The 15775-nt window shown below is 42.2% G+C and overlaps 1 protein-coding gene across 1 annotated transcript in view; it reads right to left on the bottom strand.

Moving 5' to 3' along the window:
* agbl4 (AGBL carboxypeptidase 4) overlaps positions 1 to 15775 on the bottom strand; it is a 255172-nt gene that overhangs the window by 219941 nt on the left and 19456 nt on the right. Inside the window, exon 3 of the mRNA XM_054603430.1 lies at positions 11353 to 11477. Within this exon, the coding sequence (XP_054459405.1) occupies positions 11353 to 11477 (125 nt within the window). The remainder of the gene's footprint in view (positions 1 to 11352; positions 11478 to 15775) is intronic.

Below are 15775 nucleotides of genomic sequence, written 5' to 3'. Positions count from 1 at the left end.
CATACTATATGCGTGTATTAGTGACAGTGTGTACGCACTTGCCACTAGAGTAGCTATAAATGTTTCTCTTCACAGCATGCTCTCTGGACCGGCATGCCACCAGCAGCTACCCCCCACCCAGTGTCAGTAACAGCGCATAGAGTAAATTAGCCAAACTGGCTTGACCTAACCACATGGGGTGTGAGCTCAGCTTGAAAGTGTCTCCCTCCAAAAAACGCAACATCAAATCAACACAGAAACAACCCTCAGCAGCCAGCACTTCACCAATAGAAATAGAAGAGGAGTAGAATGGATATTTAACTGTTTTCTGTGGTCATTTCACTAGTATAAAAGAAAATGGCGGTTGTTGTTAGTTGAAATAGTGACAACACAAGTCAGTGGGGCCGCAATTTGTTGTAGCAGCTCTCTAGGAACAGAGCGGCTCCAGCTCAGTAGACGGATGGATGGCTAGTTAGCTAGGTAGCTAGGTAGCATTCTCCTCCTCCAGAGTGGTGGGGAGTGAGGCAGAGGGAACGCTAGACCCAGCTGCTGCTGTCTACACGCCTGTTGGCCGCCAGCACGCTGTTTGTATTATTATAGTATGCGTGGTAGAATTAGCACACTAGCATTAAGCATTGAGCTGCTAAAGCCCCCAGGATACAAATCCTACAATATTCACCACTTGGGTTGTGGAGTACAGTTTGGAATCCTTGAGTTTGGGATTTTGGCCGTGGCCATCTTGGTTCTTTGCAACCAGAAGTGACACAAGAGGGTGGTGCTAGGTACAACCGACCGCTGAGGGTGACCCAGAATAGAAACAGCGTTATTTGACTGCCAATCTCACAGTCGGGGTAAATGTGGTAATGAAACAAAATAAAACAATCCTAAATAACAACTTTGCTATGTCAAATCATCAAAGAATATGCCTACATTTAACAAGAGCACTCACATAAGAACGTAGCACTATCAGAGCACTAGGTATATTTTGAATTCATAGAGGAGGTACGTAGAAATACCTGTTTGCAGTGTGTTCCACTCCTCTGGATGAAATGCTTCCTGGTGCCCTGTGGGCGCTTTTCTGCCAGAGAAAAAGTGTTATATGGACACAGGCCCTAAGGCACTCCCGTATTGGCCTCACTTTTCAGAACCAGAGGTTGCCGTCTGGGATTTAGCTGCTTCTGCTTTGGGTCGACCAATCCTGCTCTTCTGCTCTAATCTAATAAAATCAACCTAAAGGTGGGATGTGACCCTATGGTGTAAGATGGAACAGGTCCATCTGGCTAGTTCTGTTTTGCCAGTATACATGCATGCACATTTCTGTGTGCTGCTCTGCAGGTTGGGTTAGCCTGCAGAGCTGTTGGACCCTGTGCTCACATAACTGTGGTTACAATGCATCTATGATGCAATGCATCTCCAATAGTGTATGTGGTTAATCCCAGCTATTATTAGTACTAGCATACTTTACTTCTTCATTATGACTTTCAAACAATGCACAGTTCATTTCAGACTAGGATGTATTTATCCTCTCTATGTGTAACATTATACAGTATACATACTAAACTAGTCTGTCTGTTGATTTTATTACATGAACACTAATTAGAGTTTACAGCATTGAAATTAAATCAGTTACACGGTTTGGCTTAACTCTGGATGTGTGATTAAATCTTCAAGACTATGGTAGAAAGGTCAGTTGTTGTTATTGCTGACTAAAGACAGGAACAGGGAATTTGAATGAGTAATGTTGTAAGATTTGTGACGTATAGAAAGAAGCTCAGATAGAAGTTCAGCCTGCAATGAGACAGAGATCACTTACAAAGTTAAACATGGTTTTATAATTAAACTCTAACTACCCCACGATCCCAAGAGTAGATCAGTCTTATTTAAAATGTATAAGCAACCGAAAATAATCTTGTAGCAGTGCACTGGGAACTCAAAATGAAAGCTGAAGCTCTGATCTCTTTATCGATGTGGTGTCACAGACACCATACAGTACGTTGGAAAGGTTTTTTAAAGCCTCTGGCCTAAATGGTGTATGATTCAGACGAATTATGCAAGCCTGCCAACAAAGGGGAAAGTTAGGTTGTATTCTCTATGTATTAAATAACTTTATCGATCACAGACTATGGCAAAGACAGCTCAAGTCTGAGGTCTTTGGTCAGAGGTCCAAGTCAAGTTTCAAGTATCCTATGATTGCAATAAGCATTCTATCTTCTGCTGCATGCCATCCGGTCTGCATAGCTATATCTAAGCAATTCAAAGCACAAGCTGCATTATCATCACTCCTTTATTTATGAGCATACAGTATCAGTATCAGTATCAGTAAGTGTTGTCATGATCCTGGAATTTAGAACTTTGAAACAATACCTTCAAAATATATCAATATTCGTATTGAATACAATATCTCTGATACCACAGGGAAAAATTGAAAAACACTGAGGTCATGAAATTTAAAAGTTGTATAAAAGATAAATTAAAAATTAAACATCAAGTTCAACTGGTTCTTTTTGAGTGAAGATTAAGAGGTTGGTTCTATGAAGAACTTTGTGCTCTTGTAAACAATTGAACGGTAAACACAGTAGCTGTATAGACAGACAGACACTCTTCACTTTATAGTTAGATAACCATAATGTTTCCTAGCACCCCTCTTTTCTAATCACTGTAAACCTTGGTACAGACAGATAGTTCGATAACAATAACAGACAAACAGACAGACAGACGGATAGACAGACGATAGATAGATAGATAGATAGATAGATAGATAGATAGATAGATAGATAGATAGATAGATAGATAGATAGATAGATAGATAGATAGATAGATAGATAGATAGATAGATAGATAGATAGATAGAAAGAGACAATGCACTACGACATTGCAGGCTTTCTCATCAGATGGTGCATATTAGAATAGTAACTCGTCAGCAGCCTCCTAAAACAATAAAACAGCAGTCGACAGACAACTTAGCCCATCAGCACACTGTTAAATTACAGCCATCAGCAACCCCTCCCCCCCTCTGGATCTAAACTCTCGTCTCCAGCACCAGGAGAACAATCTGCAGAGTAATTAGCCTCCACCAACAGACAGTTACAGAGAGAAGGAGGACGTTTGGCTTGATTAAATTATTAAACCACACAAACACAAAACAAAAGCAGCATCAAAGAGGCACTGCGGCTCTCCTTCAAAGCTCCTCGCTGTTCCCTAAATACAGAATACAGAGAACGTGTTCTCCCAAGCCCCTAGTTGGCATAATTAGCTAAATGTGTGCATTTGTGCACGGGTGTGTGTTTGTGTACAGTGTGATTGGACCCATTCCTCCAACTGCTATCTAAAATAACCAAGTGGTTAACGACAACATGATGCCAGGGAGGCCCCCCTTCCCCCACCCCCCAACCCCCACGCCATCGTACACACACACACACACACACACACCACACACACACACACACACACACACACACACACACACACACACACGTCACACGCGTCCGCACACATACACATTAAACAATACTCTAATTACAACATTTATAACTCCCCCTTGCCTCCTGCGACTCCCCAACCCCCAACACACAAATCTGTGAATCTGGAATTGAATTTAGCCCAAGTTGAGGGCTGCGCTGGCATGAAAAGACTATTTGATTAGAACGGCAGTTGTTTCATTTGTGGTGCAGCAGATTGCAGAGCCTCTCTATCCGGTGTGCAATCTGTATTCATTACTCGGTGTAAAAGGATGATCCATGTCCTGACACCAGGCTCATCATTTCATGCAGATGCACAGCAGCTCCACAAGGCCCTCACCGAGCCACCACACCATGCCTCCGCCTGTAACCTCTGCTATACTCTTCTCCTTTCCCCCTGCTCACCACCTTATCTGTGTTTGCTGGTTTCTTTTCATCTTTTCCCAATGGTAGCATCTTATCTTTGTTCCTCTGATGACGTTTTGGCCTCACATGAGGAAAGCTGTGCCAAAGCTGTGGTTGGCGGGTTAGATATTGACACAAAAACGTATTCAAATTTGAGGTCAGACTAAAGAGACAGAGTATTGCCATTAATCAACATAAATCTGTAATATTACATTAATTAACAATTAAAATATTCAGTACATGATTACCTTCTTTGAATGTTTTATATGCTGTAGCAGTTTTAAGGGTTAAATAAACGATATTTTGTTTACATGCTAATAACACCCTCTTCCTAAAAGAGCCAAAGCCATCTCAGAAGAACAGTTAACAGCACCTCACTCCTCTCATTTCTCTCTCTCCTTGTTCTTTTTCCGTCTGCATTCATCGCCGCATCACCTTTCTTTTTGTTCCATGCTGTGGCTCACAACCCTGCTTTCTTTTCAAGGACTGCCAAGGCCTCCAAGGAAACACTGTCAGACGAAAAAACTGCAAGGCATTCTGGGCCCTTTATTTAAGTGTCTATGGATAAGTCTGCATTAGTCTAATCCTGCCCCGTTTCCATGTGCGCATTTTGCACCTGCAGCCACGAAAAACACCAAAAGTTTGCCAACGCTCTCTTGCGCACTTGACTGCTCTTTGCACTCTGCGCCTTGATTCGAGAAATTAGCAGCTAGAGCCCACTTTGGCATCGTATCACTCCGCCATACTGCAGGGCTCCGAATGGATGGACCTCCTGATGACTGGGCACACACACTGCAAACCCTCTACAGATGTTCCCATGCCAGCCAAATGTGTCACAACTGCAAGCTGTTTCATGACATATCACTCAAAAACAAAAACAGGAGTCCCAAACTTTCATAATGCTGACTCATCTGTGGTTGCTTGCACTTTTGTTTTTTGTCAAGACAATACTGTGAGACAATTGTTTCAGATCAAAAGGAAAACTGTAGTATTAGGCATACATATTGTATTCTTAACCCTACAAGTCCCAGGAAACGGTGATCTAAGAGCTACGCATGAGTCTCTGCGTAATAAAAAGTGGATCTGCTTTATTTCTAAACATGCCCTTAAGCTCTGTGCCTCCTTTTTAAAGTGAATCAAGCTAAAAATAAAGCAATGAATTTTGATAAGGAACCTTGCGTCAGCAGCGATAACCCAGAGGAAACTCATTTCGCTATCAGGGAGACAATTTGAAAATTCATTCTGTGCTGTTGTCATATCCTTTTGTCCATGTCATTATGAAGTGATCTGGGGAGCATCAGCCTTGACAATAAGAACGATGCCTTAGTTCGTCTTAGCAGAAGGAGGTCACTTGCGATACCCTACGCTCCCTGACACAGCTGTCTGATGTCTGGTATGTCTTTTAAAAAAACCACACAAGTCTTTCCATAACTTCCTTCCAGGGTTTGAAACTAGGATCCTAAACTTTCTGGGCCTGTGTGGTGTGTTTGTGAAGTGAAATTCTCCTTTTGGCAGAGTCACACAGAAGCCAATGCCTCTCCTTTAGAGACTGTAGAGATGGGAAGCTTAAAAAATGTAAAGAAGAAGAAGACCACAAGCACGGGATACACGCCATCAATATGCTGCTAAAGCAGAAGGGGAAGAAAAAGCAAAGGACTAAACATGACATGGTCAGCCTGAGTCTTTTAGATGGACAGGGCAATAAGACAAGCAGACCTGTTGACAAGCATGTAAGAGCCTTGCCTTGCGTATGTTGTTGAGAGTATGGGTAGACCTGATTGAAATGCAGGAGTCTAATACTAGAGCTTTATATCCTCCCATGGGTGGACCCAATGTGGTCCCGCCATGAAAAAACTGCCACCAACCAGCTGTCTGCGGTGCACGCTCACGGGCACGCTACGCCAGCAATGATTAGCCCACATTCATCCAACGGGGCTCGCTAGAGACCCGCCTGTCCTCCTCTCCCTCTGTCACTGCTGAAGGACATCCCAACACAGACATGACGGTGGAGGGACGCGAGGAGAACCGAGTAAAAAGGCGGGACGAGGCAGAGGCGGAGAGTGTCCCTACACACTTCAGCAAAACCTGAGAAGACCGGGAGGAGCCGGGGGTCGAAGTTCAATGTGTTGATCCACATAGACATCGACCGAGACATCGCCGAAACAGGCCTCCTGCACCGGAACATTGTCCAGGGCTGATGAAGCAGTGCTCAGATAAGAACCTCTATTATGCAGGCTGGCATTGACGTTACACACCACAACCAGCAGCTGACTTCCCAGAAGTGCCGCCAATGTGCTCTATTTAGGGTGGAAGGGAAATGTATTGCTTACATGAACAAGTCATTTCTCGTAAATACACCACACCTCCTCCTCCTCTCCTCCTCCTCTTTCTCCTCCTCCTCCTCCCGCTGCTGCTATACCCTCTCTTCCTGCTTCTGTCTCTTCTGGATGGAAAAAAAAAAAAAAAATCAATGTGCATCACATCCATTACCCTGCTCTCTCACTATCTCTCTGTCTGTCTCTCTCTCACTCACGCACTCTCCTTCACTTTATTCATTTTCTTTTGCTTTCGCACAAGATGTCAGCATATTAATGTTGTATCTTTCAAACTGATAAGTAAATTGCACATTTATAAAATGACACTTTGTAGGGGGTGTTTGAAGGCCTTTTAAACCCAATTAGGCATCATGACATGTGGCATCGGATAGAATATAGAAATCATTTTTATAGAATTGGTTCTAGTCCAATCATATTCTGTTTCAAACAGAAGCTGCATAAAAGTAGGACTGGTTGATTAGCCTCACCAAGACATGATCCATAATGGCTCTGTGATTGTTTTAATGTCCTTTTTAATGTTTAACTTTATGTGCCATCCAACTTACTCCCCTCGACAAATTGTCTAACATCTCTGATGATGAATTCAAATAGGTGAGAAAAGTCTGAAACAAGGGATGACGGCTCTTTAGGGATTCTGGTTAACACATGGCCTCTTCTGCTTCAGTTCGTCCTCTCTCCTGATTATGGAGAGTAACCGCCCTGCACTGTGCTTTCCCTGGACAAGTGAGGCTTACAAATCACCCCTGCAGCAGTTGGAAAGAGCTGGAGGAGTTGAAGGCACTCGGCGCAAGGTTTTACTGCCTGTCTTCTATGAATGGCTCCCTGAAGGCTCCTATGATAATAGCTCACAGCCGTGCCCTTCACGGAGGCTGACATCAAGCACACCCCTACAGCAGAATGGAACAGCATATCAACTCACCCAATGGGGTGTCATATCAACTCATCCGCTGGTTTCTGGTCATAACATAGGCAGAAGTTGGAATGAAATAGTACTAGCTGTCGGGGTTGGGGGATGTCTACCCATGTCCACAGTGAAACATCACGATGGACATTTGTATTGTTGATCAAACTGTGATGATGTGTTCAAAATTAAAATTTATATTAATTATAATATTCAGGGATCTCCCTCCCAAGGACATATTATGAGACAATGGGCCTCTGGGCACAGGCATGCATGCAAAAGGCCCCACCATCCCAACAAGACTCATGGACATATAGTTAATTTTTAAGCTTCTTTTTACTGTTGTTTTGTCTCTCTTTGTGGTCATTACGTGTCTCTTTGTAAATGTAACTGATCTCTCTGTGGTTGTGTGTCTCTTTGTGGTCATTTTGAGTCTCTTCATAGTTGCTTTGTGTCTATATGGAGTCATATTGTGTCTCTGAGGTTGTTTTGCCTGTTTTCATGGCCATTGTAAGCGTATTTGTGTTTCTCTGCACCTGTTTTGCATCTCTTTGTAGTTGTTTTGGTGTAGTGATTTTATAATTGTTATGGTCATTTTCATTCTCTTCCTGGTTTGTACATGTATCTTTAAGTGATGTTTTTTTTAGGACATTTCAAAAAGCTTGGAGAATTCATGTTTGTTTACAACAACCCTGCCTTTGTAAAATGACTCGACAGGTAGATGAGATATAACGACAATGACAAGAAAAACCCACAATATGATTGAAGCTCGTTATTAAATATGACTCCACACATCAGACCAATGTCAACAAACAACTCATTTTCATCTCTGCTGTTACAGTATTATTATTCCTCTCCACCTGTTTCACCCTGTCTTAACACGCTTTCTTTGCTGTTGAACAAAGTGAAATTTACGGATGAAACCCAAGTCAACAATGCCAATCTCAGATATCTTTGATGTATTCAGATATAAGCCTGAATATGTTCAATCCAGTCAATCCAAACATTTTTGCCAAAGAAGCTCAAGACCCCTCCCAGCATAGAACTGGGAAAACACAACAGAAAATTGTATAAGTATATATAGTTGTTAGGTAGTGCTAAAATCGCTTGTGAACAACAACAAAGTTGTGACGACTAATTTTTTGTCTAGCAGCTTTTTGTGGCTGTATCAGGCACAGTGGAGTTTTTACCTAAATGCTGATGTCATCATCCTAACATGTTATGTTTACCATTTCAGTTTAGCATGTTAGTCTGCTAACATTTGCTAATTGGCAGTAAACACAAAGTTAAGTTGATGCTGTTTTAAGTGTTGCACGCATTTTGTCATAAATGACTAAATTAAGATGTTGGTGTTAGAGGAACACCAAACTAATTACAATTCTTCCTGAGGGGAACATGAATGTCCCTACTTTTTCTTTCTCCTTGTGGCCCCGTAGAGACTCTAACCAATTAGTCTGCAGAAGTATTTCTGCTTCTCCCAGAGAAAATATGCCAAACCAAGCAAAACCTCAAACAGTGACCCGGTCATTGCAACCACATAACCAGGATTGGTCTGCCCTTTTTAGGGTAAGTGAGTGGTTCGAAAAACACAAAAAAGAAAGGACGTACAAAAAAGAGACATTCATCCATCCAGCCATCCATCATAACCGGTGCAACGGTGAAGCCAATTTCCACAAAGCTGCTAAGCTGATTGAGGCAGACCAAATCTGTTTCACCAGCTTACATTCCTTCAAAATGGCCATCTCACTTCCAATATCACGGGCTTTTACTGTTCCCCATTCCCCTGGCTCAGGCTGAGAGTTAGCAAGGCTTAGCTGGATGAAACACTCCAACAGCCCAGTTCTCCCCTGGAACCCACTGATATCTCTATAGCACAGCCTCTCCCCACATAGCTACACTTAGTCGGTTTATTTACTATTATTCTTTGTCTGTTTAATTTCTCCGTATTATTTTTGGTTTTATATCATAAGAATATTACAACCATTAGGATGTAAACAAAAGATATATATGAATTCTGACGATTCTAGGCATACATACACAATCTAATCACAGAGTCTGTATACACACACACACACACACACACACACACACCTTGGCAAAATGCACAGGCAGCACTTAACCACAACACCTTCTACTGGAGTAGATTAAATTCACAGAAGGCCTCTTTGAAGAAGGAAATTGGACAGATAAGAAACAGATTTCAATGAAAGAAGCTTGCAAGGGGGCCTATGGAGAGGGGGCGTAGAAGTGTGCACAGAAAATGTTTGTTTACCTGTAAGCCTACTCCACTGTATATAGCGTGATCATACACATGATACTTATCAATCTTTTGTCGTTTTTTGTCGTGTGTTTCCCTCCCTGCTAGCTGTCCCTCTGTCGCTCTGTCACACTTTCTCTGTCATTTTGCCACAACAGCAAATATCCTGTTGGCCCAGGCTGCAGACTGCTGGTGCTGGTCTATCTGGCCCTGGGATCGATCCGGCTCCGAGCCGAGGCCTCCCATTCATCTCAGAGCCATAAAATGTGATTAGTGCTGACTACAGCACTGCAGGGAGATGGGCTGATAGGCCTGATAGCCTCAGATAGGCAGGGTTGGACGCTCTACAGGAAGACAGCAGCAACAGCATGCAGTGGATTCATCCTTGCCTTTTTTCTCTCTGTTGCTTTTTTCCCCCGACTATCTCCCTCAACCTCTTACTCCCTCCCCCTTTCTCGCTCTATCCTTATGTTTGGCTGACTTCACACTCTCTCTAAACTGTATCACTCATTTTGGGTTTTGCTTCATAGCTAAGACTGATAAGATTTTATGTGCAGAAGTTACATTGCAGCAGAAAACTCGCAGTAAATGCCCATATTGTTAGTTTACCTTCTTCTTATCCGGCCAAGTTAAAGTCAAATGGAAGAACTAGCCTTCCTCCCCCTAAAGCCACACTCACTGTACCCACATACAGTGTATCTCTGTGGCATGTGACCGCCTATGTCAGCCAATCACAGAGCTCAGAGCTTGCTAGTGGCAGAATCAAGCTTGAATGCTGTGACAAAAATTGAGGTAGGAAATCGATGACTGCCTCAATTCTGAGGAGAAACATCTTTGGTGGTTTCATGGGGACACATTTCTAATGCACTGAGATGTGTCAGAGGACATTCTGGGAGGTATCGTGACAATTTGTCTCTGTAAACAGATTTCTGCATATGAATGCAGAATCTGTAAGCAACAGGACAAGACTTTGGTATCTGATAAGTTCTGGTTTTAGTTTGTAGTCAGAGTAGCATTTACCTATAAAGTTTGAGTGGGCTTTGGCTGAATGCAGCTAAACAGTCCGTGTGGAGAGCACGGAAGATTTCCTTACACGTTATACAGATATCCGCTGGCTACTCAATAACCCCCAAATATTGGCCATTGTCCCCAGCGGCTAAATCATCGTTATAACGATAGCCGATGGGCCCCAAGATTACTACTCTACTGACATCTTTACCTGTATCACACTTAAACCTAACATTAACTTGTTTTCTTATCCATTTGATTTGACAGTGTTTACATATGTAACACAAAATCTAAAATACTATTCAACTCAGTTACTTAATAGTATGACATTAGCATAAAGACCGCTTGGTTTTTATAATGAAGTAGTCTAAGTGTGCTTCTTATCCAGAGGTGAAGTCGAAAAGATTTATTCATCAGTTTGATTTTTTTTGAAGCAGCCATTAGTGCATTTGTCAAACTTGCACAACACCAATTTTACTCATAACACGCCCTTATCAGGAAAGCCTTGTGCAGAAGAAAAGGGCCTGAGAGTCCTGTCACATTACATTACATTACATTACAGTCATTTAGCAGACGCTTTTATCCAAAGCGACTTACAATCAGTAGTATATTACATATCATTCACCCATTCACACACTGATGACAGGTTACCATGCAAGGTGCCACCATCAGACTCTAACTAACATTCATGCAACATCCAGTCCACACCGATGGCAAGTCTTCGGGAGCAACTTGGGGTTAAGTGTCTTGCCCAAGGACACATCGACTGCCAAAGTCGGGTATTGAACCACCGATCCTCTGAATGGAGAACTACCTTGCTCTCCACTACGCCACAGCCGTCATATTTCAAGACATTGGTGTAAGCACTTGGTAGATATTGTCTGATTGAGCCAACCTAGCACCCTTAAAGTAGATGTCTGTGCGTGTTATGGGAGAAAGAATGGAATTTGGAGAGAAATCCTGCTTTATGATTAATGGTAATAGTATACAAAACCACAGCATGCTGACCTGTGTCTCACGGACGTTCTCCACTGTGAAGTTGAACCAGACTCTGAAGCGGGGGTTGCAGGTGTCAGGGCGGATGAAGAGGTCAAACTCAAACTCACTGATGTAGTCAACCCGGCCTAGGTTCCCTGCAGAGGCAGTGAGAGAGCTTACATTAACATTGAGCATAGTGGACTCGAAACATTACAAACAGACAGACGGGCAATCACAAGACAAAATTATATTATTGCACAGACTCAGGATCTGGCTTCAAAGACAGATGTGTTAAAACGATATGTCTCTACTAACAGTGCTTCGCTGTCATGGTGGTCTCCTGCATGGGTTATTACTGCATGTACAATATATGCACATTTAACTACATCGGGAAGTCTTTCAAATCAAGTCAATGCCCACAGAGAGCAGTTACTAGGAGGAGCAGAAAGACCAACAGACGGGGCTTTACCAGCCATCCATATCTGACACACAATATATACTATCCACAGCGAAAAGACCCAGATGATCAGTGGAAGGATAATTAATCCGATGGGAACTATTTCCCTGCTTCCAATTCTCATAGCTGTCTATAAGATGACTGGTTTGTAGATGATTACATGACAAGCGTTCTAAATATAGGCCTTGTCTGTATCTTCTGATTCATATGCGGGCACACATGTAGTGGAAACCCATGAAATAATGAGTCAAAGAAGAAAAAGAAAAACGGGGGGAAAGTGAGAAGAGAGGTTGTTAGCTTTCATGTCGGAGATGCACGGGAAAAAGAAAAATGACAAATTGACTGCTTATTTTCACAGAATGCTGTGCTTAACCCGATACGTGAGACCAGTCAATTCCACTCAGCTGTTAAAGAGTTAAGTTCGCTGGCAAACTACGCAGACCACAAGGCTCAGCGGCCCTCACAGAGCTACATCAGGGCACTGTTGACCACCTGGTAGCAAATAGTACCGCTGCAGCAGCATGCACACACAGACACAGCTGATTATAGACAGATGGGCTAACTACCACACTGTCAAAGTAGATCCCTCTCCTTCTGCCATTGGACAGACCTAATCCACTAGTCAGCTTGCAACACAGACACACACACAACACACACACACACACACACACACACACACACACACACACACACACACACACACACACACACACACACACACACACACACACACACACTGCTCCTCTGGTGCTACCCACAGAAGTGCTATCATCAGTTTATAAAGGACCGCAGGAAACTATGAGGCACTCTGAAATATAAACAACACCAGTATTTCAGGTTCGAGTTTTATATTCAGCCCAGCACGCAGCAGTAACACACAAGCAGCGAGAAAGAAATTGCAAGAGGTTATTGTATTTACATTTGAAGCCCATCCGCTAACAGCTTCCGCAGCTAGCACTAATGGTGAGTGGCGTCTCATTCCAGCACACTGGAGCCTGGAAAAAATCCCTCTCTGCAGGCCGCTGTAAGTGTCAAGGGAGTGGCTGAGCTATGCTAAAATATTGTTGCACTTCATCTACTCATTCATAGACTTTATTCTAGAATTCTACATTTAGGAAGCATTTACTGCATAAGATCGTCAGACAATAAAAGACAGCGATGTCAGAAGGAGAGAGAGAGAGAGGCAAGAAGTCCATATGTTGATAAATTAACGTTATTGTGCAGAAGACTTAAGCATGTCTGCCTTTCTGTCTGTGTATGTGCGCATATTCCTGCATGTATGAAAATACATGTCAAAATAAGCTCTCTCCTGTCAGCTTTCGACACAACATTGTGAATAATTCTACAATAAAAGTGTGAATTAAACTGCCTGACCTACTCGCAATATCACAAGATCCCGCGAGAATTGTTGGATCACAAGATCACACGAAAATCCAACTTGTCAGACTTCAAGTAATGCGTTTGACAAATCAGAATCATTCATTCATTCATTCATTTTCCGTAACCTGCTTATCCAGTTAAGGGTCGTAGGGGTGCTGGAGCCGATCTCAGCTGTCAATGGGCGAAGGCAGGGTTCACCCTGGACAGGTCGCCAGTCTGTCGCAGGGCTGACATATAGAGACAAACAACCATTCACGCTCACATCCACACCTACGGGCAATTTAGAGTCTTCAATGAACCTTAGCTGCATGTCTTTGGACCGTGGGAGGAAGCCGGAGAACCCGGAGAGAACCCACGCTGACACGGGGAGAACATGCAAACTCCACACAGAAGGCCGTCTGGTCCGGGAATTGAACCCGGGCCCCTCTTGCTGTGAGGCGACAGTGCTAACCACCACACCACCGTGCAGCCCAATCAGAATCATGTGAGGAGCTAATGGCCCCGTCACCTGTCATTCAGTGCTCACCGCATCCCCACCTGTCAGAAGGGGAATGTTTGATTGCATGTGTTCGAACATGGATTGTTTGAATCTAATTGAATTGCTTTTATAATGGTGATAATATTATGTCATTTGGCTGTAGGTTTGCACAACTACATTTTCAGTTTTCTCTCTCTTTTGTTGCATTTTTATGATTTTAAGTATTTTTTTTTCTGTTCTAGGGTTGAAGCATTTAAGAATATTGCAGCTACAAGAAATGAGCTCCAGATTTGTAGGATGAGGTCATTTCTCTAAACGTTATCCAGATGAAAGGCTTGCCTTGTGACCTATTCGGGCAAGTTATTCTCAGGCCAAAATGGAGGAATATACATACATATATATATATACACATATATATATATATATATATATATATATATATATATATATATATATATATATATATATATATATACATACATACATACATACATATACATACATATACATATATATATATATATATAGAATTAATAATAATTCTACTATAATAATTGCTGCTGTTATTATAAGTGGTCTTAATTTTTTCCTTCGTTACTCTGCTTACTACTCTTATTATATGAATCATTTATGTCATATACATTCAATGTGTTGTATCTCTGTTATGCTGTTCATTCTGTACACATGACATCTATTGCATTCTGTCCATCCTGGGAGAAGGATCCCTCCTCTGTCGTTCTCCCATAGGTTTCTTCCTTTTTTCTCCCTGTTAAAGGGGTTTTTAGGGGAGTTTTTCCTGTGAATGTGAGGGTTCCGGGACAGAGGATGTCGCATGTGTACAGATTGTAAAGCCCTCTGAGGCAAATTTGTAATTTGTGATTCTGGGCTATACAAAATAAACTGAATTTAATTTAATTTAATATATATATATATACACACACACACACACACACCCACACACACAGAAAGCATGCAGACATGTTGTGAGAACATGTTGTGGGGCGTGGTTTATGTATGTGTGAAGACACAGAGAGGCGACGTGTGAAAAACGTTCTAAAAAAATGAATCATCTCTTTAACTATAACATACATTTATCACTTAAATAATCCAAAGCACATGGTGCATTTTAAAGTATGTTAAACTCTTTTATTTAGTTAGGGTTAGGGAAACGTGATTTCAGAAAAAATATCTACGTTCTGAAGTATTTATGATCTCAAACTATGATACATTTTGATACATTTTAAATGATCCTTCATTTAGCCATGACAACAGTCAACCGCCGTATCTTGATATGATAACTTTTGTGTGACATCATCACTAAGAGAGAGATGATTGATTCGATGACTGAGGCACCGACTGTCCGGCCCTGGTTCGTTTTGCACGGTGGCTGGCTAACTGAGAAGTGTCAGGCAGGAAGGGACTCGGCTTTTGGCTGGTTTTGCAACGCAATCTTCTGCCATTGAACGCAGATAAAGCCAAGAGCAGGCGGAGGGTTGAACCAGCCACAGCTGCAGCTAGCAAACACGGACAAAGAGAGGAGACAGACAGCAGAGCAGCACCTGTTCCACAAAGATGTGGATCAAATCGATCATCTCTCCTACCGACATCAGAGCAATTCAGGGCCGACACTGCACCAAGTTGATAATGGCCCCAAAGGTCACCCCTCCTATCCGAGTCTTAATAACGCTATTCAATGATAAAAACACAACCACTCTCTGGGGGAACTTTCATTATTTATATGGGGGGTATATGCTTTTGAAGATTTAAAGTGAGTAAACTGGCCTAAACCATTATCAGAAATCAATACATTGATTTGTGAATCTCAACTGTGAAAATCATCCTCACATCATTATAGGATTTCACTACACAGTCAACTGGAAACAACCTGAAAAGGATGCTAATCAATGTTTCTCCGTGATTGGTTCGGTTGCATCGCAGCGAGTGAAACTACTGTATGTCGTTAAGCCAGGAGAAGATTTGACAGGTTGTTACAAATGCTGTCAGAGACGATGCAGAAACAAAAACTGTGATGGTAATTTGCTTTGTTTTCAATGCGTTTTCGCAAATCAGAGGGTTTTGCTATCATCACTGATGATGATAGAAAGATTTTACAAAACATCACCGTAATTACAGAAGGA

The sequence above is a fragment of the Anoplopoma fimbria genome, chromosome 8 (assembly GCF_027596085.1).
Source record: "Anoplopoma fimbria isolate UVic2021 breed Golden Eagle Sablefish chromosome 8, Afim_UVic_2022, whole genome shotgun sequence".
Classification (NCBI taxonomy): Eukaryota; Metazoa; Chordata; class Actinopteri; order Perciformes; family Anoplopomatidae; genus Anoplopoma; species Anoplopoma fimbria.
This window is presented reverse-complemented; position numbering and strand designations above follow the sequence as displayed.